The 27,776-nt window shown below is 59.2% G+C and overlaps 1 protein-coding gene across 1 annotated transcript in view; it reads left to right on the top strand.

Moving 5' to 3' along the window:
• The window catches only part of RAMP1 (receptor activity modifying protein 1), a 52,775-nt gene continuing 24,999 nt past the window's right edge, over window positions 1-27,776 (top strand). Inside the window, exons 1-2 of the mRNA XM_058299794.2 lie at window positions 1-225; window positions 19,636-19,774. Of these exons, the coding sequence (XP_058155777.1) occupies window positions 174-225; window positions 19,636-19,774 (191 nt within the window). The 5' untranslated portion in view covers window positions 1-173. The remainder of the gene's footprint in view (window positions 226-19,635; window positions 19,775-27,776) is intronic.

Genomic DNA, 27,776 nt, shown 5'->3' with positions numbered 1-27,776 from the left:
CGCCCCCACCCCCGGCCGCAGTGGGCCTGCCCGCCGCCGCCTCCCCGCCCCGCGCCCCGCCGCCGCCTCCCCGCCCCGCGCCCCGCCGCCGCCTCCCGCTCGCCGCGCGCCGCGCCCGGGCCCCGGAGCTCCGCGTCCTCAGCAGCCCCCGCGCGCCGCGAGCCGAGCGCGCCATGGCCCGGGAGGTGCGCGGCCCCCCGCGGCGCGGCCTCTGGCTGCTCCTGGGTGAGTAGAGGCGCGGGCGGCCGCCTCTCCGGCGCGGGGCCCCGGGGCGAGCAGGGTCCGCGGCGGGCCGGGCCGTCTGAGTGTTCGCGAGGGCGGCGCCTCCCACGGGGCAGAGGGGCCGCTTCGGGGGCGTCGGGGGGCCAGGGCGCCCTGAGAGGCACCGGCAGCCTCCCCCGCCGCCGGGGACCTTCCTCGCGGGGAGGTCGGTGCAGCGCGCCGGCTGCCCGCTCCATCCCGCTCCCGCCGGCCGCGCCGCTGCCCTGCAACTCCTTAGCCAGGTCTGGACCCCGCGCTCGGGGAGACCGAGGCGCGGCGCGAGTACTTGGGAACCAGGTTTTAAAAACTTGGAGCTGACTGTCCCAGGCAGCAGCGAGGATCTGCGAAGGAGCCTCCCTGGGGTGCCTGGGCGCCAGCTCCCTCTTGGGGGACGTTTCTGCAGCCTTTTTTTTTCCCCCTTGAACTTGGCACTTGTGGCTGATGGCAATTCAGAGGGGGCCCGACTCTTGGAGAGGTGGCAGAACTGCTCACCTTTCTGTTTTGACAGATTATGTATGGAACGCCCACGCCTCCCCGCTTAGCAAGAGCGAGCCAGAAAATCTTTCTGGCCGGAAAGGCCAAGTCGAGAACCCTTTTCAACTGCTTTGGCTACTGGAACCGTCTCACTGTTTAGCCGTCTTTTCATGGAAACTGAACCGGTCACTTGGGGAGAGAATCCGGTGCCCTTGGGACCCCGCGACTCTCCCCAGAACAGGTGCCGCTGGCGCCAAGCCCCCGCCGCGGGCCGCGCCAGGTAGGGCCAGCTTGTCTCCGGCTTTGGAAAGAGCCTGTGCCTGAAGTGTGGTCCAGGACCCCCCGGGGAAGGGGCCCTGCAGGCTTCAAAGCGCAGTGACATTCCTGAGCGCCCCCGCTGGCAAAGTGGGCCAAGGAGGGTCCCATCTGCATAAAACCCCCCCGCAGGCTGAAATCACCCGCATCTCACTAAATATAATACCATCGGAAAACAGCCCAAGTCAGGCGAAGAGCAACTTCTTGCAATAATATTATTCTCCTCTGCTGGGCTTGAGCTCCTTGGCTTCACAAGAAGGTGCCTGTTTTAGTTTCCTAAGAAACTCACTTTGTCAGCATGACGGAGAACCAGGTCGTGTGACCTTTCTTCACATGAATAAGCAAATAAATGCAGATCTGTTGCTGGCGTCCAGAGCCTGCCTGCCTCCCAAGCTCGTTAAACAAAACCCTAAGTCAGGGTCACATAAAAAAGACCTTGTTTACTGAGCGCATATTCACGCTCAGGGAAAGGCCGCGCGGCTGCGGTCCCCGGCCCCCCCACCCCCACCCCGAGGGGTCTGGCGAATGTCATGTCTTGGAGGAACAAGCATGACTTTATGAGGTTATCACTAAATGAATGTCATAACCGCCAGCGGTAATTAGCAGAATGACTGAGCACACGCTGTTCTCGTCCTTCCGGAGCCGCGGCCCCGGCCAGGTCTCCTTGGAGATGGACACGAGCTCCCCAGAATGGCCGTGTGGAATTTCTTTCTTCAAAATCCGCTGGTCCAGGGGCTGAAGGATCCTCTGACAGTTTCTAACGAAGCCGGCTTTCTTCTGCAGCCTGCCGGCGTCCTGGTTAAAATCTCAGGAAGCCTGCAGCTCTCGTTAGCTGTGAGCATCCTGTGCACTGTCCTGGTCATCCAAGCCCCTGGCCACACGCCCCTGGAAGTTTTGCATCTGTCAGAAAAGAAGGCAGCTGGCAGGCAACGGCGGCACCGGGAGCCCCTGCTCCGCGAGCCCCTCTCCTGGGGGCCGGGGGCAGGACGCTAGCTGAGGCCGCTGCAGGCCCCGGCCCCTGCCCCGCCGCCGCGGCCCTTACATCTGGAGGCGTTTCTGATGCCAGAGTGCAAATGTGAAGGCTTCTTATTTGCTCACCCGCTCAGCTGGGTCACGGGCCCCGTCGGGGTGCTGAGCCGCGGGGGAGACTTCTGGATCTGCGCTCCACCGCCAGGCAGGGAGCCTCGGGTCCGGTTCAGCTGAGGGTTTGAAAACTGTTTAGCTCCCAGCGGGAAGTGGGGTGAAGCCACACAGTGAGGACTGCCTTAGGTGGGCTCCATGCTTAAGGCACAGAGTTAATAGGGAGGGTCCAGTTCTCCCACGAACCCAGTTAAGTCCACAGCTTCTCCTAGTTAAACTGGCGTCTGGCTGGCCGTGTGATTTGGGGGCCGCGTCTGGTGTGAAGTCCAGTGGGAAGGCTGAGCCCTGTGGGGTGGGAGACCATCCGGCGGCTGCCAGCGTCCCGGGCGGGCTTGTGCCCTCCTCCGGGTGGGCCCTGACCCAGCCTGGCCATCACGCTGCTTCAGGGACGGGCATGACCCCGGCTGAGCAGCAGGTTTACAGCCGGGGCCCGGGGAGGCCGTCCATGCCTTCTGGGCTGGACCCAGCCTTGGGCTCCAGATTCCATCCCGTGAGCCTCGGAGGGACGGGGCCATGGCATGGACAGGGTCAGTGCCCATGGCATGGAGGGGTACGGTGCCCATGACATGGGGAGGGACGGTGCCCATGACATGGGGAGGGACGTGGCCCGTGGCATGGGGAGGGACGGTGCCCGTGACGTGGAGGGGGACGGTGCCCGTGGCATGGGGAGGGACGGTGCCCGTGACGTGGAGGGGGACGGTGCCCGTGACATGGGGAGGGACGGTGCCCGTGACGTGGAGGGGGACAGTGCCCATGGCATGGGGAGGGACGTGGCCCGTGGCATGGGGAGGGACGGTGCCCGTGACGTGGAGGGGGACAGTGCCCGTGGCATGGGCAGGGACAATGTCTATGACATGGAGAGGGACAGTGCCTGTGACTTGGGGAGGGACAATGTCTGTGGCATGGAGGGGGACGGTGCCGTGACATGGGGAGGAACAGGCAGAGCTGCCCACAGTGCTCTGAGCCCCTAGCTGAGCCCCCACAGGGTACGTGCCCTGCACCTGGGGGAGGCAGACCTGGGAGCCCCACGAGAGCCTCTCACCCCAGAGCTGGGGGGAGGCCCGGGGGAGGAGTGGGGAGCCCCGGGGACCAGGCAGGAGTGAAACAGGGAGAGGCGCCCCTTGGCGCAGTCCCACACGGCTGGCCCCCACAGCCTGGGGCCTGCCCCCCTGCTCTGCCCCGGCACCCCCTGTGGAGCCCCTAGAGGGGTGTCCTTGTCCCCAGCCCTGCCTGGCTCCAGGACTGGAGGAACTTTGCCAGAGGCCCAGCGAGGGGCTGTGTCAGCAGTGGAGGACCCCCGAGTGCACGGGGCCTTGTTCGCTCAGCGAAACGAGGGTGTTGTCCTCCACCAGGAACCGTTTTTTCCAAGATGGTTTGATTTCAGTATTTTCTTTGCCACCCGAAAGAAAGACGTTCCCTCGGCCCCTGGGTAAAGCAAGGCTTCCAGCAGCTTCTTGGGCGCCGGTGAGCCTCTCTTAGTTTATTTCCTTATTAGGCCTCCCAGGCTCTCCTTTACTTTGCCCCGAATCACTTCTGTTCATCCCACGTGGAATTCCCACACGTGGATTCCGTGGCTCAGGCCAGAGCTGGCTGTCCACGTCTGCCACCTCGCCAACCCCAGTCCCTACACCCCCGTCTCCCCCCCACCCCGCCTCCCACCTCGCCCACGTCCACTCTGGCCACGTGCATGCCCTCCGGACCCCACAGACCCTGCTGAGGTCAGCGCCACCTCGCCCCTCGCCCAGCCCCCGGGGAGCCACCACGGGTCTCCCCCCACCCCCCATCATGCGGATGGGGGACCCTCTCCCCTTCGCCTGCATGTCTCCCTGGAAGCCCTCACTCTCCACATCGCAGGCCATGGGCCCCCGGCCAGCCCACCCGCGCGGGCCCCGCCTGGCAGCGCCCTGTGCGGGGAGGGTTTGCTGGCTGTGAGGGGGGCAGCCGAGGTGGGGCAGCTGGCCGGGCAGGGCTGACCTCTCCCCCACCTGCCAGGGGCTGCCCGCAGGACCCTCCTGGAGGGGGCAGGCCAGCAGGGCCCCCCTGATGATCAGCTGCATCGTGATGCCGCGTTAGCACCCAGCCCTGGCCTGCAAGGCGCTGGAGTACCGGTGCTTCCGGCACAGCGCAGCCACCAGAGCCGCTGCGGCCGCTGCGCGCTCCTGCTCTCCAGCCCTGCGGGTCCCCTCGGAAGGGAACGGGGGCTGCTGGCGGGGCAGAGGGGCGCGGAGGTTCTCCCGTCACTTCTGCTTGTCAGAGCGTCATGACAGGGGGCGCCTGCCTTGAGCAGGCCGAGGCCAGGCTGCTGCTCGGCCCCCGCCCAGAGGGTGTCGGGCCCGCTCCCTCTCCACTCCCGAGGGCCCTGGCTGCTTCCTTCTAAAAACAGCCTCTTGGATTAGTTGTTTATGTGGCGCAGGCCCTCCACCTCGGGACCGTGGGAGGGGGTGGGCGCCTTAGACCCCAGACCCTGAGGCGCTTGGGAGGAACACTGCAGGGTGCGAGGAGGGCTGACAGCCCTGATTCTTGGAAACTTCTGGAAGCCTCTGTGACTAAAGCATGGGAGGCAGGAGGAACTGGAACCAAGGCTGGCCCCAGAGGAGGACATTCAACCTGGGGTGGCATGATCTCTTGTAAGGGCTTCCACGAGCCCTCCACTGGCTGCGCAGAGCATTTGGTGAAGGGGCGAGAGTGGGGGGCAGAGCGACAGGTGAGGGTCCCCGGGCAAAGGAGCAGGCACTCCAGGGCTTCAGAGGTAAGAATAGAGGAACCCAGAACAGCAGCTGGCATCTGTCTCAGACCCATGCACGAGGCTGGCTTGGAAGCGGCGGAGGGCAGGGAAAACAAGCTCCTGGCTGGGACTGCCAGGTAAGACCCAGGATGCCCAGGCAAATTTGAATTTCAGATAAACAACAAGACTGTTTAGTAGAAGTAGGTCCCATGCCATATTTGAGACGTACTTAGACCAAAACATTTGTTGTTCGTGGTTTATCTGAAATTGGCATTTACCTGGGTACCCTGTTTTTTATTTGCTAACGCTGGCAACCCTGCCCACGGCAGCCACACCGGGTGAGATGTCCCTCTTGGGCACCCAAGCAGTGGCAGGGAGGCAGGTATCTGTATAAATCTAGGGCTCAAAATTGAGGTGGGACGGGGGCAACCATGTGGGCAGCGTCTGCATCTGGACAGGGGTGTGATGCTTCGGGGATGGAGGGCTCGGGTGCCAGGGCGAAGCCGGGGAGGAGGTAGGTGGGGGCAGGCGGCAGGGAGAGGTCAGGGGGCACGCACCTGCTGGGGAGTAGCTGCAGAAGTTCCAGGAAGGGGTGCAGAGAAAGGGGCGGAGCCGGAGAGCATGCCCAACTGGGATCTCCTCCGGGGCTTCCGTGGTTCTGAATATGTGAATCTTTGGGTGTTTTTTCAGCAGTGTTTATCAACTGGCAAAGATCTGTTGGGGTTTTAATGCCCTGAATTTATTGATTGGTCAGGGAGGATCAGTCTCAAGACCGCCTGTTTGAGGAAAAACAAGGTCCATTTCCCCTTCCCTCCCACCTTCATTTATGCCCTCTGGAGGGATTGATCATTTTTCCTGCATATTTCTTGGTCAGTTTCTAAGAGTTGTGTGTTTTATGGCTGCTACTTTGAATGGGATTTTCTTCCCCACTTTATTTTCTAACTGATCCTTGTTGGACCAGAAGGCTACATCTCTTTATCATTGGTCATCCAGCTCGTTTTTGTTTTGTTTTCGTTTTTCTCCCCCTTGGCATTGTCACATAGGTCGGCATCCTCTGTACTAAGGGTGATTTGGCCTCCTGCTCAGATCTGATGCTCTTTATCTTGTTCTCTGGTCTGTGTTGGATGACAACCCACCGTATGTATTAGTCAGGGTTCTCTAGGGAAACAGAACTGCCAGGAGATATATATATAGCTATAATGAAAATTTTATAACAATTGTCTCAACTCCAGTTTCTGTAGGGCAGGCTGCAAGCCAGGAACTCTGATGAAGGCTCAGTGAATTCCCCCAGAGAAGCTGGCTGGCTGAAGGAGAGGTGGGAATTTTCCCTCTGACTGCCGAAATCGTCACTTCTCCTTTTAAGGCCTTCAGCTCATTGGGTGAGACATCTCTGTTGTTGAAGGCCATCTTCTCAGTTGACTAGATCTCGTCATCAGCCATGGATGCAATCAATTAATGATTTAAGTCCACAAAATGTCCATGAAGTAATCAGGCAGTGCTTGCTTGGTCAGACACCTGGACACCATGACCTTGTGTCACGTGAGCTGTAACCATCACAGTCCACCCCTGTCGTCTAGACACCCATGCACATCTCCTTGAGCCATTCTTACTCTCTGAATAAAACAATATCTGACGTATTTTCGCCTAACAATACTCAACTGTCCTGCATATAACCAGAAATGCAAAAACTCTCCCCAGAATAGGTCTTTGGGTAATATTCGTTCTTAAACTTGACATCCTATAACTTAAATACTACGACATGAAACTAATACAACTTATGTCATGTGACAAGGGGATAAGACAGGGAAGAAAACAGAGGTATTTGTTTTATGTACATAAATGAATGTATTCATAACAAAGCAAGAAATATCCATAACCATTACAGTCCTCATTTCTGTAAGTGGTCACATGGTCACAGTTCCTATATTCCAGTGCCTTATTCCACCACTCATTCCATGTTCCCATTGCCCCAAGCAAGCACCTCAAATGGCCATGGCTCATGGCATGGTGGGGTGACCCAAACCTTCATCCCAGAAGTTTCTGGGCCATTGTTAGTCCTGCCTGGATTGGGTTGTTGCAGTTTTCCTTTGACTTTAATCACAGGGACAGTAGTGTTAAGAGTTGCCCTGGGGGGTCTCCTGTATTCCAGGCAAACTCTTCTTCACCTCCACCGTGCAGGTGCAGTCCTGTTGCCCCTTGTCAGGTCAGCCACCCCAGCCAGTGCAGCAATCCCCTTCTTTGTTGGTTCAGAGGTACGAGGAGCCCCAAGTGGCCAGGTGGCAGTCTTCACCTCCAGCTCAATGGAATCATTGTTGCGCTCCCTGGTGGCAGCACTCCTCCTTGAACTAAGACCTGTAGGCCAGCAGAGCTTAAGGTTGCAGGGACAGGAAGCAAATTTTTTTTCTAGTGGATCCTAGGGGTAGTGAGCGGTGCCACTCCCATCTCCACCCCTTGAGTCCTGGACCCGTGAATCCTGGCTATGGGAGAAAGAGCGCCATAGAGTGGGTGCTGATTTATAGCACACACAGCCCCTGGAAAACATCGCCCCAGCCCTGCAAGGGATTGCCACCTAGTTGGCACCATAATTGAGTCTTGAGAAGGACATTCCAGGGAAGCAGATGTGGCTCAAGCAGTTGGGCACCCACCTACCACATGGGAGGTCCCGGGTTCAGTTCCTGGTACCTCCTAAAGAAGACAAACATTACAGTAGGCTGATGCAACAGAGGAGACACAACGAGGAAACACAGTGAGGGACACAAAAAGCAGGGAGTAGAGGTGGTTCAAGCGATTGGGCGCCTCCCTCCCACTTGGAAGTTCCCGGATTTGGTTCCCAGTGCCTCCTAAAAAGAAGATGAGCAGTGCACACAATGAAGAAACAGAGAGCAGACAATGAGTGCAAACAATGGGGGAGGGGGGAGAAATAAAAAAAATAAATATTTTTTTTTAAAAAAAGGCCATTCCAGCATTCTGTCAGTCCAGCTGCTTGGGGACGATGGGGAACATAGTGAGCCCAGTGAATTCCACGAGCAGGTGCCCAAGCCCGCTCATCATTTGCTGTGAAGCGGGTGCCATTGTCTGACACTTCCTTGAAAGCCGCGTCTTTGTCCTTTGGACGGCTTCACTTCCCGGCTGCTGAAACAGACACCGCATACTAGGTTGACTTAGACAGCGGGAACTTGCTGGCCCACCATTTTGAGAAATCCAGAACTGAGCTGTCAGACTGGCTACCCTTCCTCGCAAAAGTGCCAGCAGTCCTCGGTGCTTGGCTGTCCCATCACATGACGAAAGCTCACAGCTCGTTTAGGTCTCCCACAGTGCTTGGTCCACTCGGGTTTTCTGTATCTTCTTACACCACTGCGGTTGTTCTGTCTTCCTCTGAATTTGCCCAGCTTACCCAGCACGCAGTTACGTAGACTCCGAGCTCACTTTTCTCGTCCCCACTGTGTCTATGGACATTGGCCCTCTCTCGACCCTAACTTCATCAAGTGGCATTTCCATATTATTTCTTGATCAGGGCGCCAGTGGTTACTGTTATTAGCCTTCCTGCCCCCTCCAAGAGCTAGTTCATAAGTGCACTTAATCTCCTTTAGTCTGCGATTGCGTAACTCTTTATCTTGTTCCTCCTTGTTGGGCATGGAACCGGCCAAGTTCCTCCACTCGCCATCTTGGTGGCCCCCCCATCTCCGGCTGGTGTCCAGTGTTGACGTCTGGGTTTTCTGGGTCTGGGGCTCTTAGTTTTGAAGCCTCCAGTGGGTCAGGCCTTCTGGATTCTCCCCTGATGTGCAGTGCTTGGTTACACCACGTGCTTCACGTGGGCAGAGGGCTCCTTCGCCGCCTTGTGGGGTTTTCCGTGCGCACGTGAGAAGCCTGTGGCGTCCTGCATTAGACGGTCCTCACCAGGTCCTCTGCAGCCTCGCTCGTTGTCCTCCAGAGCTGTCAGTGGCTGTCCTTGTGATCCTGCCCCTTTGTCCTTGGGTTTGTGGCCCTTAGTGCACTGCACAGGGAGAGATGATAGGACATCCGCGCACCGAGGCCACGCCAGCTGTGGCTCCAACGTGACCTGCTTTCTTCCATTCACTGCTTTTTTTATTAAGATTTATTTTTTATTTATTTCTCTCCCTCCCGCCCTTGTCTGCTCTGTGTGTCCATTCGCTGTGTGTTCTTCTGTGTCCATTTGTATTCTTGTCAGCGGCACCGGGAATCTGTGTCTCTTTGTGTTGCATCATCTTGTTGCATCAGCTCTCCATGTGTGCGGCGCCACTCCTGGGCAGGCTGTGCTTTTCTCACGTGAGGTGGCTCTCCTTGCGGGGCGCACTCCTTGTGCATGGGGCTCCCCTATTCAGGGGACACCCCTGCATGGCACCGCACTCTTTGTGCACGGCAGCGCTGCACATGAGCCAGCTCACCACACAGGTCAGGAGGCCCTGGGTTTGAACCACGGACCTCCCGTGTGGTAGGCAGATGCCCTATCTGTTGAGCCACATCCGCTTCCCTGCTCGTTGCTTTTTAAGTGGAGTTTGTGTCAGAAACAGAGGTGGTGAGGCACCTTTTCATTTCCCCTTGTCCGACACGCCCCTGCTCTCCGTGTCTCTGATGGACACGTGAACACACCTGCCTTCATGCCTCGGTGACCTTGGACAGTGACCTTGGGGCTCACCTAAGGATCGGAAGTGAAGTACGGCACCCACCCCCAGGACATCGGGAGCGCCCCCGAAGTCTCAGCACGGGAGGCTGCGGGCCGGCCTGGCCCTGTGCGTGCTCTGTGGACAGTAGCTGTTTCTCATTTTTAGAAATGTGCGCTTTACTCTGGCATCTTACCTTCAGGCTTCTTTGCTCAGCACTTCCAGCACTTTCTCCCTTTTGCTCGTGGTCTGTACTTTCTTTTCCTTTTTCCGTCTGATCATTTGGAAGGCAGACAGTCGGTTTTCAGTTCAACGAGAGTTTTCTCTTATAACGTCCGCGCACGTTCACCTCCCGGCTCATCGCCCTCCGAAGTGAAGAGTGTTTCCGTAACTGGTGGGACTTTGAGGGGCGGCGGTCGTGGGCAGGGCCAAGGCCGCGGAGGAGAGCGGGCCCCGTGCGGGTGTCGGCCCTGGAGGGGGACCCCGAGCCCCTTGCCGAAGGACTGGTGGGCAGGCTGCAGGCCCGGGCCGAACCCTCACCGCGAGCCCCTGGGGAGCGGCGGGGGCGCGGGGGGCGAGGCCGGGGTGGAGGCGGCAGCGGGGACGGGGCGCGCGGGCAGGGCCCACAGCGGCAGGGGCGGGACAGAGGCGGCGCAGGGGCCACGCAGGGCCCTGAAGGAAGCGAGGGGCGCCGGCCTCTCGGGCCAGGGCGGGGGCGGAGCGCTCCAGGCCGGGCAGGTGGCGGCAGGAGCCCCCGGGGAGGCTCGTGGGCGGGAAGGAAGGGCGCGGGCAGGGGCGCCTCCTCTCAGCGGCCCGCGGCGGCTTCTCGGGCTGAGGAGGTGGGAGAGCAGCTCCCAGGGCACCTCGAGGGGCTGGAATGGGAGTCCTGAGGGGTCAGGGGGCACGGAGGGAGGGGTCAGAGGGCACGGGGGGGGGGGGTGGACCAGCTGATCCTTGAGGGGTCAGAGGGCATGGGGGGTGGACCAGCTGATCCTTGAGGGGTCAGAGGGCATGGGGCGTGGACAAGCTGATCCTTGAGGGGTCAGAGGGCATGGGGGGTGGACCAGCCGATCCTTGAGGGGTCAGAGGGCATGGGGGGTGGACAAGCTGATCCTTACAGGGGTCAGAGGGCATGGGGTGGGGGAGCCTGGACCAGCAGATCCCTGAGGCGCTGGAGGGCACGGGGTGCGGCTGGACCCGCTGGCCTCCTGGAGAGAGGGAGACGCTGGAGAAAGCCCGTGGCTTCTGGGCTCGCGCGACAGGGAGCGCGAGGTGGCCGGTGGGGGGGCCAGGGGGCCTCGTGGGAAACGCCGAGACGTGCCCGAGGCGCCCCCCACACCAGCAGCCCACGGGGCAGCACGCCAGCAGGGATCCCGCAGCCCACCGCGGACGGGGAGCCTCAGGGCCGAGGGGCCCTCCGCAGGCGAGCGGGCAGGGCCAGCGGGGGCCGCCAGGCAGCGCCGCCCCTTCACGGCTCCGAGGCTCCGGGGCCCCCCTTGGGGCCGGGGCAGCTGTGTCCTCCGGAAGAGCCGTCCTGGCGCCTTGATCCCGCACCTGCCCGTGGAAAAGCCCAAGGCCGGCCGCCTGCCCCCAGCCAGGCCAGAGGGTGTGGCAAGTGCAGCCACGCCTCTTCTCGGGAACACTCTTGGCCTGTGTTCTCTCGCAGCTCGTGCTGTGTACCTGTGCGTCATCCGTGAAGGAATCTGGAGCTACCGGAGGAACCTCCGCCTCTCGCCACCCTCACTGCCTTGTTGGTGCATTCTGGGATGAGCATGCTAGGGTTTGTGTCCCGGCTCCACGCTTCAGGGCTGTGTGACTCTGGGCAGGTGCCTTAGCCTCTCTGGGCCCTGCTGTCCCCGTCTGTAAAGTGGGAGTTTATAACACCTGCCTCCTTGGTTCATTGCAAGATTAAATAGGCTTCTGTGGGACTTAGCGCACGGTGGCCGCTGTGAGCTGGGAGTCAGTACCGTCCCGGGCTTTTCCGGAGTCACCTGGAATTGGTGTGTAACCTGATCAGAACCCAGTTGATGTTCTGTCCATTTTTTCATTTGCTTCCCAAAAGGATGTGTGGGGGCTCTCGACAGACGCCACTGTCTTAACACCGAAACCCACCGAGAGAAGGGCAAATGGACAGAGTATTTAAAGGGGGAGAGAACAAACACCCCTGTAGACTGGCTGAGGAAAAGTTAAGGCAGTTGAGGCTGAAACGGCTGAGGTTCCTAGAAGCCAGAGCAGCGCTGCGAAGTCAGAGAGCTGCCTCTGGCTGGGAGCGGGATAGTCACTGCTTCGTTCCGGGTTCAATCAGCTCAAAACGCCCAGAGCCGACTGAGGGCAGGCTCCAGGACCCTGCAGGGAGGTGACAGCCCAGTGGGCCTTGAGGGTTGGGTAGGAGTTTTAACTGGACGGATGTGATTTACTTTTGCTTTTTCAGTCTGGTTTTTCTTTTTCTTTTTTTTTTTTTTGTCAGAACAGGCTAAGGAAGGCAGAGGGCAACACGCTCAGAACAAGTTCTGTTTGCGCTAGTTTCTGGGCCCTTCGGGGACACCAGCCAGGTGTCTAGCTTCCTGGGATTTGGCTTCGAGTGGGCGTGGCAGGGGTGTCCGGGAAGGGCGTGGTTTTCACCCCAGGGGCCCCACTGGGTGAGCAGAGGAGAGTCAAGGTGCAGCGAGGTGCTGGGAAGCGAGGGTTTTCCAGCTGGGACTAGGGGAAGGTCTGCAGAACGCGGGCTCCTGCTGCACAGGTGACCTGGCGGCTTTGCACCTGTGAACGCAGACGCGCGCGAGGCAGAGACGGGACTGTCCCTGGCCGCACGCCCGGCCCGCGGGGGCGCCTCCTTCCACGGGTTATTTTTAAGCAGTTTTATGGCTTCACTGACACAAAATAAACAGGACGTGTGTGAAGTGTGCTGTGCGCTGGCGGTGCACAAGCCCCACCCCCACCCCGTGCTCCCCCCTCCACCCTGTGCTCCCCCCTCCCTGCCGGCCTCTAGGGCTGTGCCCCCCGGGGGGGTCCTGGGGGTCGCTGGGGTGGGCTGACACTGCAGACCCCGCGGGGACAGGGTCGCCTGGGTGAGCGCGGACTCGGAAGCAGTGCCCGTAGCGGGCCTGGCCCCCCGACAGGGCCCGTGGGGGTCCCCGGCAGGTGCGGGGCGCGGTGGCGGCCTGGCGAGGGCGGCTTTCAGCCCTGGGCGCTGACTCGGCCGCGGCGCCGACGAGCCCTATTTTTAGCCTCCAGGGGCAGGAGCACCTTCGGCACAAGTGCCCCAGCAGGGTGGTCCTTGGCAGCCGCGCCCACGTTCCTCCCGTGCCAGCCGCCGCCGCCCGGCACGTCCCTGGCGGGAGCTCGGTGCAGTGCATGGCACGCGCTTTGCGCAAACGCAACGAGCATCAGGGAGGGCGCGGGCCCAGCAAGCCGCAGCCCTGAGCAGGGCGGGCGCCCGGCCCCCGCGCCCCCGACCCTGCACCCCCGGCCTCCCGTCCCTGCGCCCCCATGCCCCCGGCCCCCGCGCCCCCGACCCTGCACCCCCGGCCTCCCGTCCCTGCGCCCCCGTGCCCCTGGCCCCCGCACCTTCGGCCTCCTGTCCCTGTGACCCCCATGCCCCGACCCTGCACCCCCGACCCCGCACCCCGGTTTCCTGGCCCCGACCCTGGACTAGAGGCCCCTCTGCCTTTGGGTGCCGCCTCTGTCCTCCTGGCAGGGCGCTCCCCAGGAACTTCCCCAAGAGGGGCGCGGGAGCAGACCCCACCCGGGCTGGCTGCCTGGAGGCTGGCGCCACGCTCAGGCCCTGCAGCCCCAAATGCACCTTTTAAAACTCTGTGAACTGATGTTGCTTCTCTCTCGGATGAAAGGAACCGCATCCGCTCTTCAAGGAAAACACGTGTCCTTCCTGTACCTGAGAAAACCGGTTTCCAGGTGCACCTGGACAGCTTCGGGGCCCCAGGCCAGACTGGGGCTGGGGCTCCCCTGGGCTGGGGTGGCAGCGGCTCCCCTTGGGAGAGAGGGTGGGAGATGGGGCGCCCAGGGGAGGCAGCTGGGGAGCGGGGCCCTGCCCGGAGTGGCCAGGCGCGTCCCCCAGGCTGAGCACGGGGGCGCCGTCGGGTCGGGTGGGGTGACCGTTCTCTGGCTCAGAGCACAGGACAGGAGGTCAAGCTGAAGGTTATGGGGGGTCATCTTAACAAAGGAAATCGGAGGCTGGGGGCGTGACCCCTCACAGGCCGTTGGACAGCAGAGGGAACTGTCATTCCTTCTGGCCTCCAGCCCCTGAGCCCTTTCCCAGGTGGGGCACCCTCCTCCCCAGAGAAGGCAGCCCAGCTCTCCTGCCCCACCCTGGCCCCCAGCGTTCTTGACCCCAGTCCCTCAGTCAGCCTGTTGGTCTCTGTTGCAGCCCAGAGCCCCGGCCGCAGCACGGAGACGCGTCCGCCTTCTAGGGGCGACTTCCACTGGGCCCCTGGGGAGCCCTGGCCCCACACCCGGCCTGCCCACCTGGCTGGGACGGGCACCCGGCCTCACGTCCCGCGCAGTAGCACTGGGTATCGCCGGCTCGTTCACTTGCGCGGTGGACAGAGACTCAGATATCAGCGTCCAGAGCCCCTTGGGGCCTGGCGGGGGGATGCGCTCAAGAGTCGGAAAGGAGTGGGGGGTGAGAGGGTGATAATTGTCCTGAGAAAGTCAAAAGGGCCCCCTGCCCTAAAGGCCCCTTGAGGAAGTGGAGGGGAGGGGGCGGAGCCTTCCCGAGGAGGGGCTCTGGACCCAGGCCAGGGGTTTGGGCCTGGGGGCTGCTGAGGAGAGGCATTCTGGGAGCATGGGAGGGGGTGGGGAGCTGTGAGGGGGCGTGCTGGGGGATGAGGGGCAATGGAGGGCGGGCCCTTGGAATGAGCGGGCGAGGACGCCGGGATTCAGAGACCCTCCCCACCACCCCGGACCCGGCACTTCATAGGGGGCTGCACCGCAAGGTCCCAGGGGCTTCCTTACCTTTTCTTCTAGTTTTACAGTTCTGCTCAAATACTGGCCCTTCAATGCGTTCTGAGTTGATTCGTACGTAGGGTGTGAGGCAGGGACTCCTCCTCATTTTGCAAAGGGAGATGCCGTTTTCCCAACACCGTTAGGAAGGGACTGTCCTTTCCCGATGGAGCGGTCTTTGCTGCCTTGTCAAAAACCACGGGTCACAAATGTGAGGGTTGATTTCTGAGGTCTCGATTCGATTCCATGGTCTGTATGTCTGTCCTTTTGCCAGACCTTGCTGTTTTAATTATGGTGGCTTTTTAATGCATGGTAATAGTGGGAAGCTTGAATCCTCCAAGTTCACTCTTCTTTTTCAAGATGGCTTTGGCTGTTTGGGCCCCTTACCCTTCCATATACATTTGATGATTGCTTATCCATTTCTGCAATGAAGGTTATTGAAATTTTGATGGGGATTGTGTTGAATCTATGAATTGCTTTGGGTAGGAATGACATCTTAAAGATACTTGCTTTTGCAATCCGCGAACACGGAATCTCCTTCCATTTATGTAGATCTTCTTGGATTTATTTTAGCAATGTTTTGTAGTTTCCTGTGTACAAGTCCTTTGCATCCTTGGTTAGTTTTATTTCTAGATATTTGATTCTTTTAGTTACTATTGTAAATGGAATTTTTTTTTCCTGACTTCTCCTTCCGATTATTCATTGCTTGTGTATAGAAACACTGCTGATTTGTGGGTGTTGATTTTGTACCCTGTCAGTTTGCTGAATTCATTTATTAGCTCTAGGAGTTTGTTGTGGATTTTTCAGGATTTTCTGTATATAGGACCATGTGATCTGCAAATAGGGAAAATTTTACTGCTACCTTTCCAATTCATGTGCCTTTTATTTCTTTTTCCTGCCTAATTGCTCTGGCAAGAACTTCCAGTACAATGTTGACTAACAGTGGTGACAGTGGGCATCCTTGTCTTTTCCTGATCTTAGAGGGAAAGCTCTCAGTCTTTTACCATTAAGTAGATGCTAGCCATGGGCTTTCAATATATGCCCTTTATCATGTTGAGGAAGTTTCCTTTTATTCCTAGTTTTCTAAGTGATTTTATTGAGAAGGGGTGCTAGATTTTGTCAGATATTGTTACTGCATCAATTGAGGTGAGTGTGTGGGATTTCCCCCTTCATTCTGTTAGTGTGGTATATGTTACATTGATTTTCATATGCTGAACAACCCTTGCATAGCAGGATAAATCCCATTTGATCATGGTATGCTATTGGATTTGACTTGTACTTTGTTGAGGATTTTTTCATCTGTGTTCCTAAGAGACAGTGGACTGTGTTTTTCTTTTCTTGTGGTATTTTATCTGGCTTTGGTATAGAGTGACCTTCTTTGTCCCTTATAACATTTTTTATTCTTTTTTTAAAATCCTTTTTCTTTTTTCTTGTTTTCTTTTTTATTCTTTTTTTTCCTCATAACTTTTTGACAAAGTCTATTTTATCTGATAGGTACAGTGACCCCAGCTTTCTTTTGGTTACTGTTTGCATAGCATATTTTTTTCATCCTTTTGCTTTTACCCTACTTGTATCTTTGAAGTTAAGGTGAGTCTTTTACTGATAGCATATATTTGGGTCATGTTTTTTGTTTCTTTGTTTGTTTGTTTAAATCCATTTTGCCAAGGAGAGTTTATTCATTTACCCTTAAAGTCACTATTGATAATATAGGTCTTTCTTCTGCTATTTTGCTATTTAGCCTTTGTAAGTCCCACCTTTTTTGTCCTTCAGTTCTTCTATTTTTTTTTTTTCATATATTTTCTTTGTGATAACCATGGGGTTAAAATTTAACATCCTAAATATATATCAGACATATTTGGTTTGATACCAACTTCACTTCAACAGCATGCACATATACTTTTCCTATACTCTACTGTCACCTGCCTTTTTTTGTACTTGTTACCACTTATATCTTTGTACATTGTATGTCCAAAACCATAGTCTTATAATCTTTATGCATTTTCATTTTAGCACCTGTGGGAAGTAAGAACTGGAGTTACATACCAAACAATACAAGACAAATAATATTAGCATTTGTAATTACCTAAATGGTTACCAATGCCATACGTCTTTATGTCTTTATGCCGCTTTGGACCAATCTGGTGTCCTTTCCTTTCAGTCTGAAGAACTCCTTTTCATTCTCATGGTGATGCACTCCTTCCACTTTTGTTTATCTGGAAATGTCTTTCGATCTACCTCATTTTTGAAAGAAGTCTCACCACGTATAAAATTCCTGGATGGCAGTTGTTTTCTTTCAGCAATATAAGTTTTTCAACTCACTGCCTTCTTGCCTCCATGGTTTCTGTTGAGAAATTGGCACTCAAACTAGTTGGGGTTCCCTTATACCTATTGGTATAAACAACACATTGCTTTTCTCTTGCAGCTTCCAGAACTTTCTTCTTATCCTTTGTATTTGATAGTATGGTCACTATATGATGGGACGTATTTTTCTTAATGTTTATCCTGTTTGGTATTCTCTGGCCTTCTTGGATGTGCATACTTATATCTTTTGCTAAAAAGTGGGGCATTATTTGTCATTATTCTCTGAATATTCCTTCTGTCCCTTTCTTTCTTCTCCTTTGGGACTTCCATATGCACTTGTCGGTACACTTGGAGTCACATAGACCTCTTAGGCTATTTTAGCTTTCTGTAATTCTTTTTCTATCTGCTCCTCGGCCTGACTCATTTCAAGTGTCTTGTCTTTGAGTTCACTGATTCTTTCTTCTGCTAGCTCTGATCTGCTCTTAAAACCTTCCTGGGAATTTTTCATTTCAGTTATTGTGACCTTCAACTCCAGTCCTTCTGTTTGGTTCCTCTTGAAAATTTGTCTGTTTACTAAGATTCCTGTATTGCTCATTTATTGTTTTCCTGATATCCTGTAGTTCTTTCTCTGTATTTTCCTCCATCTCCTTGAACATTTTTGAAGGCCTTGTTTGGCATGTCCACATTCTGGCCTTCTTTGTTGGTGTTTCCTGGGTTTTTATCCCCTCCCTTTGGACGAGCCATCATTTCCTGTCTCTCTGTTTGCCTTGTGCTCTATTTTCACACCTTCATTCATCCCTCCCTCTTGTAACTCACCCTGAGCTCCTGGGGTTGGGCAGCAGGCAGCTCTGCAGGGCCCTATGTGGCCCGAATGGCGCTCCTCAGTGGCCGCCCCTCTCTGAGCCCTTCCTGACCAGGTCTACAGTGAAGGGCAGCCCCGTCTGCAGCCCTTCCCAGCTTCAAAACTCAGAAGCTCTGCTGCCCCATGTGTCAATCAAGGCCCATGACAGGAGCCCCCAGGGGGCAGCTGTGTGGGGTAAACACCGCATGAAGCTGGCGGGCAGGACCCCCTCACATAGGAGGGCCTCGAGGGCCAGAACATCCTCTCCTGTCACCGTCCACCTGAGTTCATGCCTTCCCACCTGCCCGAGGGCTGCGGCCCCTCCCTGGGTCAGCCCTATCCCCCAGTGCCTCCCAGTGCAGGGGGAGGAGCAGGGGCCAGGCCAGCACGCTCTGGGAATTCCACCTGCAGCACTGGCCTCCTGGCTCCAGGTTCCTTAGAGGATGGGGGCTGGGGGGGGGGGTGAGGCACTGTGGGCAGAGGGTGCCCACATAGCCTCGGGGGCGGGCTGGGTGCCTGGGGGCCAGGAGAGGTGCCTGGGAAGTAGGTGGACCAGCAGCCAGACCCGGAGCAGGGAAAGGCAAGACTCCACCCCTGGAGAGGCTGAGAAAACTGATGTTCAGCCTGAGGACAAAGAGGGGTCCACGAGGAGGCAGGTGGGGGTCGAGAGAGATGCTTTTGCTGCCAGCTCGCAGGGAGGAAAGAAAGTACATTTTGATTCTGTACAGTGCACAGCTCGACCGGTAATCTCTGCTGCTGTGGCTGTGTGGATTCTGTTTATCAAGGTCAGAAGGGGAGCATCGTTCTGTGGCAGGGTGCTAGCTGGGGCATACCTTGTAAGTGTGGAGGCCTCTGGGGGTGCACCCCAGCCTCCAGCCCTGGGCTCCGTGGGCTGGGATTATGGCAAGGGTGGGGGCCCCTGGGGCCAGCCCCTCTCCTGGACCCCCTCATGCTGCCATTCCCTTGAGGGAGGTGGTGCCTCCTCATTCGAGAGGTCGGGCCTGGCTGGGGGGTCAGCTTCCAGCTCGGAGCCGGCAGACCCAGGTCAATCCCACCGTCTCCTTCCACACTTGAGCAGGAGGCAGGAGGCGTCTCACTCGAGGGGTGTGGCCATGTGCCGTCCTGTGTAAGTGGGAGTCCCAGTGCCTGGTGCCCATATACCACGTTCTCATGCTACTGGTCTTCAGATTGTGGACAAAAAAGTGTGACCTTCAAGGTTCCTGTGGCAGTGTGAGATTATTTGATGAATCCCCAGAAGAGAAAAGTTATGTTGATGAACTCAGCTATTCCTGTGGGTGTGAATCCCCTTGATTGCATTAGATTCAGCTGGGGGTGCCTTTGATTAGATTACTTGATAAGCTCAATTGAGGGCTTTTCATTGGGCTACGTCAGTGAGTGGCTCAGGTTGAGTCCCGCCCCCTTGCTGGGGCTGATGTAAATGGAGACACAGAGACTCATTCAGAAGGCACAGGGAAGGGAAACCACCACGTTTGCTCCTGCCGTGCGAGGAAGAGGACTAGAGATCGCCTGAGCATGGAGCCCACGGAGCTCAAAAGGAAAGGGAGCTCCTGGGGCGCAGGAAAGACCTGCAGGGTGCAGTGGCCATCTTGTTTCCCCACGTGGCAGCAGTGTGGCTCACCAGTGGCTGCTTTGGTGAGGAAGCATGTCTGATGGCACCTCGGTTTGGACTTTCATGACCTTGGAATTGTAAGCCTTTACCCCAAATAAACCCCTTTGTAAAAGCCAGCACCTGTCTGGTACTTCGCATCGGCAGCCCTTTGCCAAGCCAAAGCAGTGGCTCTCACCCTCCCGCGGAGCCTGTGCCAGCAGGACCTCGGCCTGTACAAAGGGCTCCAGCGGGGGCCTGGGCACTGCTGCAGGGTCACTCCGGGGACCCCCCCACGCCCCAGCAGGCTTTGGAGAGGGAGCCTGTGGGTGGGCATGGGGGCGGGGGCGGGAGGCTGGCGGTGACAGCCCCTCACTGCTGTCCACTGCAGTACATCAGCTCTTCATGGTCACCGCCTGCCAGGACTCCAGCTTCGACGCCATCCTCCAGGAGCTCTGCCTGGCCCAGTTCCAGCTGGACATGGAGGCCATCGGGGAGCCGCTCTGGTGCGACTGGGGCAAGACCATCGGGTGAGTCCAGGGGCCCCGCCCTCGTCCCCCATGCACACAGACGTGGCCTTGGGTCCGTCCCTGTCCTCTGGTGTACACGGACTTCGCCGTGGGTCCGTCCCTCTGTCCTCTGGTACACATGGACGTGGCCTTGGGTCTGTCCCTCTGTCCTCTGGTGCACACGGACATGGCTGTGCATCTGTCCCTCTGTCTTCTGGTGCACACAGATGTGGCTGTGGGTCCGTCCCTCCGTCCCCCATGCACACAAACATGGCCTTGGGTCTGTCCCTCTGTCCTCTGGTGCACATGGATGTGGCTGTGCGTCTGTCCCTCTGTCCCCTGGTGCACGTAGACATGACTGTGGTCTGTCCCTCTGTCCTCTGATGCACATGGATGTAGCTGTGTGTCAGTCCCTCTGTCCTGTGGTGCACACGGACGTGGCCTTGGGTCTGTCCCTCTGTCCTCTGGTGCACACGGACATGGCTGCACGTCTGTCCTTCTGTCCCCCGGTGCACACAGATGAGGCTGTGGATCTGTCCCTCTGTCCCCTGTGCACACGGACATGGCATGGCTCGGTCCCTCCATCCCCCGTGCACACAGACGTGGCCTCCTGTCCTTTTGATGGGCTGCCCCTGGGCTCCCCTGGGGGGCACCCCACCCCCTCTTCTGCGGAGCTCGGGGCCGGCAGCTGGAGTTCGTGCACCCTGAGGAGACGGAGGACCAGCCCGGGAGGTCTGACCAAGGCAGGAGGCTTCGGGAGCAGCCCCCGATTCCACCTCCCCTGCTGTGCTTAGCAGGCACGGCGGCGCGTGGGTTTTATCCCGAGTGTGTGGCAGAGGCTTCGCTGGCCTCTCGCTGCTGCCGGGGCCCCTGGGTGCTCGGCGCCCTGCTTCCCCCCAGCCCCAGGCCCGGCGCCCACAGGCTCTCCTGGCCGTCCCTGCTTGCCTGGCTCAGGGCCTCCTCCAGGCTCCAAGCCGAGAAATTAGCCGGGAGTTAGAAATCCAGCGCGAGCCACTTGTTAAAGGGGCTGCGTGCCTCCTGTCTCCAGTGAGCAATTCGTATTTAAAGGAAAGACTGCGTTTTTCACTGCCCAGGCAGGGCCCATGGGGGCCTCTGCAGACAAGCCCGCTCTCCGCCCACTGCGCCTGAGCCATGGCTGGCCTGTCCAGGGCCATCACAAGCAGGTGGCCTCGCAGACACCGCGGGGTCATGGGCGCCGTGTTCTAGAAGCCGCAGTGTGGCATGGGAAGGGAAATGGAAGCCACCGGAAGCAGCTTCCGACAGAGGCACGAATGGGGATAGTTGGCACCGAGGCCATAGGAAAGCTTGCCTGAAGCCACCCCTGGCCCCTCGCCTCCCCCAGACCCCACCCCCGGTCCCTGAACGCCACAGCACACCCCTGGGTCCCCTGATCACACGACTTCCTTCTGCTTCTTCCAGCCCTTGCCCCAGCGTTCCTTCAAGAACTCCTAATCATGCTTCAAGGCCCTGTCCCCAAAGCCCTCGCCAACACTGCCAGGCAAAGCTCACCGCTTCTCCATGCTCCCCGAGCACTTGGGACCCGGCTCTGATGCGGCGGGGTCACATGTGTCACGCCTCATGGCCATTCCTCCCAGGCCAGCCGTGGGCCCTCAGGGTAGGGCGGTGCCTCATAAATGCTGACCAAGAGACGGCGTGGCTTTCCACCTCTGACTGTGCCGGTAGCGCCGAGTGTCCTTCGGTGGCTCCTTTCATTCTCCCCTTTTGTGGGACGGTGCTTGCCCAGGGCCCTGTGGCTGTCAGGGGTGCCCCCAGAATTCAGAATTCTCACTCAGGCCCGCTGGCCCCAAGGCCGGCTCGAGGCCTCCGAGTGCAGGCGAGGAGCGTGGACGAGCCGAGTCCAGGTGGAAGCGGTTGTTGGAAGGAGCAGTCAGTTTGCTCCTCCAGAAGGACGCGAGGTCCCGACACGGGGCTGGGCGGGCTGCACTTCTGACGCGGGCAGATGGACGGGGCCTGGGTGGGGCGGGCCCAGGGAGGAGCGGGGAGGCCCAGGGCAGTGAGGGCGGCCGTGGCAGGAGATTCCGAGGCTCCGGCCCGGTCCAGCCCTCGGCTCTGAACTCAAGGACGGCCCGGCTGCAGAAGGCCCTCGCGGGGGAGACCACCTGCGCCCTGTGCTCCGTCCCCTCGTGGGCCACCCCCACGGGAGGGCTCTGAGCGTGGTCACGGGGACTGGACACGAGTGTGCCCTGGCCCCCCTGCCACTCAGCACACCTTACGGAGTTTCTCCTGGGAGCCTTCAGCCATGAGTTCGGCAGGTCTGGGACTTGGGTCCCCGTGGGGGTGCCAGGCGGCGGTGGCAGCTCAGCGGGCGGGGCCGGCGGCTCCCGCGTTCCTAGTGGACGCTGGGATGGAGGGCGGGGCCGCTGCCGGCTTGGGCCCTGGAGGGGGGGAAGAAGGGGGTGAGCCAGGCTCTTGCCACTTCCTCGTGGAACTGGAAGAGGAAGAGGAGGGAGTGGGCAAGAGGCCGCAGAGGGACTCAGGCGGCGGGGGGCTGCTTGTTTGCCAGGGAGGGGGCCTGGGCTTGCCCCCTGCAGAGAGAATCCTGGGGCGGAGTCTTGGGGGACGTGGGTGGGTGCCCACAGCGGGCGTGCAGTGGGGGTGGTGAGAGATGGGGAGTGGGGGCCCCCCGGCAGAGGCCATAGGACAGAAGGGGCAGGGGCTTGTTGAAAGGACACAGGAGCTCCCGGGGAGCTCACTGTGATGTGATCTGAGTACCCACGTGCCGAGAGCCTCGGCTTATAACCGAGAGGGAAAGGCTGGTCCACGAGTCCACTGGGCGGTAAACGGAGGAATGAAGTGAACAGCGGGACGGGGCAGCCCTGCCTGACCACCCACAAACGCAGAAGGAGCGGTGGACAAGAGGACCCCTGGGAAAATGCCGCGGTGATGGCTGTGGAGGCGGGAACCAGAGCTGGACGCTGGGATTAGTGGGGGGAAGGCAACGATGAAATGAAGCGGGTGTTTGCGTCGTCCTAAACTATCTCCCCTCTAGACACGTGGAGTGGAAACTACCGGGCAGAAGGCCGCCACCCGCAGCCCCGCGGTCAAGTGTAACGTCTCCGTGACGGGGCAGGGGCACCCTGCTGGCTGCACCCAGAAGGCCAGGCCACCAGGGCCGAGGAATTCCTGCCGAAAAAGGTCCAGCCTCAGGCCCGAGCAAACAGCAGCCAGACCCAAATGCAGGGACTTTCCAGAAAATCAGCCCATTGGTATTTGTCAAGGTCACGGGCAGCAGAGGGGAGGGGGTGCACCCAGGGCCGCCCGCTGGGTTCAGGCTGGGGCCGGGGCCGGAGCTCCCCTCATCCGCCTTCCTGCCACAGCGGGACCCCTCTGGAGTGGCCGTGGTCAGAGGGGACTTACCTTCACACCAGGTGACAAGGACAGATGTGGGCCCCCAGCCTGCTGTAGGACACTCACAAGGATTAGCGGGGGGCTCAAGCCAGCGGTGCCCAGGGCTCCCTGGCTGGAGTGCTGCAGATGGCTTCACCGGGTCTGAGGAAGGCACTGGGGCAGGTTTTTTTTAAACCAGTCAATTTTCTTGAGACATGTGAATAAAGCATAAATCCACCCAAAGAACTGGGCATCTGTGACAAAGCGCCTGTCGGCGCTGGGCGTGCTGCTGCGACTCAGCACCCAGAGAAAGCAGGGCGCCGACAGGGCATGTGCCGTGCCGGCCGGAGGGCAGTGGGCACCCCGACGTGGCCTTGCTTCTTCAGGACTGACGGTGTTGGGGTTCACCCTGTGACCCCAGGAACGGGGCCGGTTCTGCTCGTGAACAGCCCGTGGCCGCGATTCGCCGTCGCCTCTTCCTTTTGAGTCCTTCCTGGGGCGAGTGGCATTTGTCACGTTTGCTTGTTCTGGGAATGGCTGGGGGCTCTGAGTCCTGCCTCCGTGTCTGAGAGCACTGGGGTCGGCCTCGGGGGCTCTGAAATTCGGGGACCGCCCGGCAGGGCCCTGCCCGGCGACGCAGGCGCCCCCCGTCCTCCTTTACCGGGGGCTCAGCTCGCTCAGCCGCCGCCCTCATTCACTGATGGAAAGTTAACCTGATTTAATGTGTCTAACCAGGAATACAATCTAATTTTGGAAGGTATGGAGAGCACAGAGAAATGCATCATCAGGAGCGCTCGTTTCCAGGGGCCGCCTTGTGGGTGTTGGGAGGGTGGGGGGAAGAATGAGCAGAACAGGAAGGGGAAAGATTCTGGCACATTCCGGAACCCAAGTAGAAAATGCGTGGCTTTAAATTGACCACAAATCTGATTTTCCCACCGAGAGGAGAAGCTTAGGCTGAACAGCGTTGGTGTCTGAGGGGTCACCCGGGCGGTGGGAGGTGTCGGGGGGAAGGGGCTCCGCCTTCCATGGCCCCCCGGGCTCAGCGGTACCTGGTGAGCCCCCCTGTGGCTGCACGCAGGCCAGGCGCCTCTCCTGCCCTGGCTCAGGTCCCCAGGTCGAACTACCCGCCCTCGGCCTCCCCTGCCCCCCTCGTCCCGGCCTCCCCTTGCCTCGGCCTCCGGGGACCCCGTGCCGCTAGTCTTCCGTCCAGGTGCCCCCTGCCCGGTGGGCCCTGGGTGAGCAGCAGGAGGGAGTGGCACGCACAGCCTCTGGGGCTCTCTGGGGGCCGCCTTCTCCCCCAGAGCTTGCGAGATGAGGCTCACATAGCAACTTAATGCAAAAAATGCCTCTTTGCCCAGCTGCTGTTTTGCAGGGTCCCACTCTCAGTGTGAGCACTTCTAATGAGCACCCCAGTGCCGACTTCCCTGGGGAGCAGATGCCTGGGGCTAGCACTGAGGCGTGCGTGCACTGTGGGCTGGGTACCACCACTGGCCTGGTGTCCCCCGACTTGTCCCTGAGCTGTGCTGGCGTCCTGCCATTGTGGTGGGGGTCATCCCTTGGGCTGGGGATGCAAAAAAAGGCCACCATCCAGGATGGTGGAAGAGTATCTTGAGGGCATAGTGTACCACAAGTCTTATGGGGGCTAGTCGTCCTGGAGCCCCGCAGTTACGATTTGGGGAAACTTCCAAGACACAGCCAAGAACTAGGAACATGGACAGAGCAGCCAGAGATGCCAGCCTGCAGGCAGCACAGCGACCAAGCCCCTGTGGGGCGGGCGGGGACAGGCCACACAGAGATGGCGCGGTCACCGCAAGAGCCCCATGTGTCGAGTCCCGTCTGGACCTCCTGGGGCCAGCCCGAGCCCCTCAGCCCAGAATCCAGGATGATCAGGAAGCCTCCGCGTGACCACGTGGGGCGACTCCTCCTGCTTTCACAGCTTCCTCCCCTTCTTTCCCAGCCCCATGGCTGATCCCAGGTGAGGGCAATCGCCACCCACTTTCTCTTTCTATTATAGTGTGTCTCAGTTTGCCAGGGCTGCTGTAACAAGTACCCGTGGTCTGAAAGCTTCACACAGCAGGAGTTGGCTCTCTCAGCTCTGGGGTCTGCAGGGCCGTGCTCTCTCTGGGGTCTGCAGGGCTCAGGGTGCCTTGCTGCCACCCCCAGGGCCCCACTCCACCTCTGCCCCTGCCTCATGCTGTCTCCTGCCAGTGGCCTTATAAGGACCCCTTTATGTGGGGTCAGGGTCCACCTTAATCCATTTGGTCTCAGCTTCACTAGCCACATCCGCAAAGACCCTGTTACCAAATAGGGCCCCAGTCAGGGACCGGGGTTAGGGCCCGAACGAGTCTCCCGGGGGGGTCACAGCCCAGTCCGTAATTAGGTGGTCCTCACTCACCATGTTGGCGCTGAAATCTGTAAAGGGGTCTTTTGCACCTGAAATACACGGACTGCAAACCCCTTGTCTGCAGACGCTCGGCTCACACTTTCCTTTTTGGAGCGTCAGTCCCACAGTCCTGGGTTCGGGGATCCCCATGGCCGGCCAGGGCCCACGAGCCCAGGGGGTTGAGGCGCACCTCCCAGGGGAGACCCCTCCCTGGGCAGGGGAGGCGGTCACTGCAGGGTGCTCTTCCGAGGCCCCGGATGAACGCGCCGGGGGAGGGGCCCTGCCACGCTCTCCCCAAGTCTGAGCCTTGAGTTCCAAATGACGGTTGACGAGGCGGGCGCCGTCCCCACACGGGCGCCCTTCCTGGGCCTGCCGCTCCCGCCCCCCTGCCCTTCTGAGCAGAGCAACCTTCTCCAGGTGTCCTCGTGCCAAGGTCAGGCCAGGGAACGGGGCCCGTGGCGTTTGGGGGGGCTGGGAGCTGGAGGAGCGCGAAGGCGCCGCCTGGGCTCTGAGCACCCACGCTGGGCTCCTGGAGCAGCGCGGCACGAGGGCGTGGAGGGCCCCGGAGATCCGATCCGCTCCGGCCCCGCGTGGGCAGGGACAGCAGAGGCGCCGCGGGCACTCGAGACGGCGGAGCCCGTGGTCCTGGCCCCCAGCCCCAGCCACCCAGCTGCGGTGTCACCGCCGGCAGGCCCCTCCTGCTGCGCCTCCAGCCAGGGGACTCCCGTCAGGGAGGGAGTGGCCTTGTGACCTGGGCCTGGGCCCTCTGCCAGCCTGCTGCTCGGCCCTTCCTGCAGACACTGCGCTGGGGGAGGCTCTGGGGGCCGGGGCAGGGACCCTGTTTTCTTCTCTCGGCTCTCTGACAACTGCAGAGGCCGGGGGCAGGGAGCCAGGGGAGGACCCCTGTGGTGCCCTCCGCTCCCCGAGTCTTCCTGGGGGGGACACAGACTCGCCCTGGACGCGGGAACAGAGGTCACTGCCCTGTTTCACAACCGCCTCCGTTTGGGGCTGAAATAGGGCTCGCGTTAGACTTGAGAAGGTCAGAGCCAGGGCGCCGAGCGGGTGGGCTGCGTCTCGCGGCCGGGCCGCCCCAACGCCCGCCTCCCGGGACCCCCTGTGCCGTCAGGGACCGTGGTGGCACCACCTCCTGGGTGCCCACGCCCAGCAGAGTGAGGACCACAGCGGCCCGCTCTGCACAGGGCACGGAGGGGGCCAGAACCCCTTCCCTGACCGACACCCCCCCCGGCCCTCGCCCCGCCACCCCCGGCCCGGGCGCGGGGTCTCTGGTCCATCCTCTCTCTGGTGGCGCTGCCGCGGCCCTCTGCGCACACACAGGCGTTAGGCAGCACCAGGGGCAGGCTCAGCACGGGTGGGGGCCCGGGAGCGGGGCAAGGCCAAGGGCACCCTGCACGCCAGTCTGGGGGACTCCTTCCCCCTGGGCCCTCAGGGGCGTCAGTGGGAAAGGCCTTCCGTCTGGGGTCTCTTCTCCCGCCTCTCGTCCACGGGGAGCCATTTCTTAAGTGTGCCCTCTGCGGGCAAGGGAGGCAGCTCCCTGCGGGCAGGGCCGGGGGGTGCCGGCTCGGGGCAGGAGGGCCGAGGCCACGCGGCCACCCACGCCGTGCTCCGTGCGTTAGAGCCAACCCCTGGCAGAGCTGTCATGCACGTAGGCGTCCTTCTTTCCACTAACTGCTTTGTAAGAAATTCCTGCAGGAAATAAAAATTCCTGCAAGTGGGATTACTACAGCAGACGACCGGAGCTTTCTGTGGTTCTCGACAGGTTTTGCCCAATTGCCCTTCGAAAGGATTTCACTTGTTTGTAATTCTACCAGCAACATAGGAAAATACTTTACTTTGCATGTCTTTAGTTATTAGGAGGGTTGAACTATTACCCTACAGTTGTTTTCAATTGGTTTTGTCCTCCAGTGCAAATTTTCTGACCCCCGCCTTTGTTATTTCTCTTTGGAGTCGTGTGGGGGTATCTTTAATCTCTTTTTAGAAACTCTTAATTATTGTAGATATTGACTTGTCATCATTTTCTTGTAAATATTTTCTCTCCTCGTGTCATCTGTGTTTATTTTAGTGATGTTTATTTTCCATGTTTGTTGATCAGTTAACATACGTACCCTCTGACTCATCCCTCCGAGGTCTGGGACAGTTTGATTTTGGCACAGTCCTAGCTGTCCCCCAAATTCAGTTGCCTCAATTGCAAGGGAGCCATAGGGCCAGAATATTATGTTCTGTTTCCTTTTAGTTGTTCTTTGTTTTGAAATA

The sequence above is a fragment of the Dasypus novemcinctus genome, chromosome 7 (genome assembly GCF_030445035.2).
Source record: "Dasypus novemcinctus isolate mDasNov1 chromosome 7, mDasNov1.1.hap2, whole genome shotgun sequence".
Classification (NCBI taxonomy): Eukaryota; Metazoa; Chordata; class Mammalia; order Cingulata; family Dasypodidae; genus Dasypus; species Dasypus novemcinctus.
Note: the sequence above shows the minus strand (reverse complement) of the source record. Positions and strands in the feature narration are given on the sequence as shown.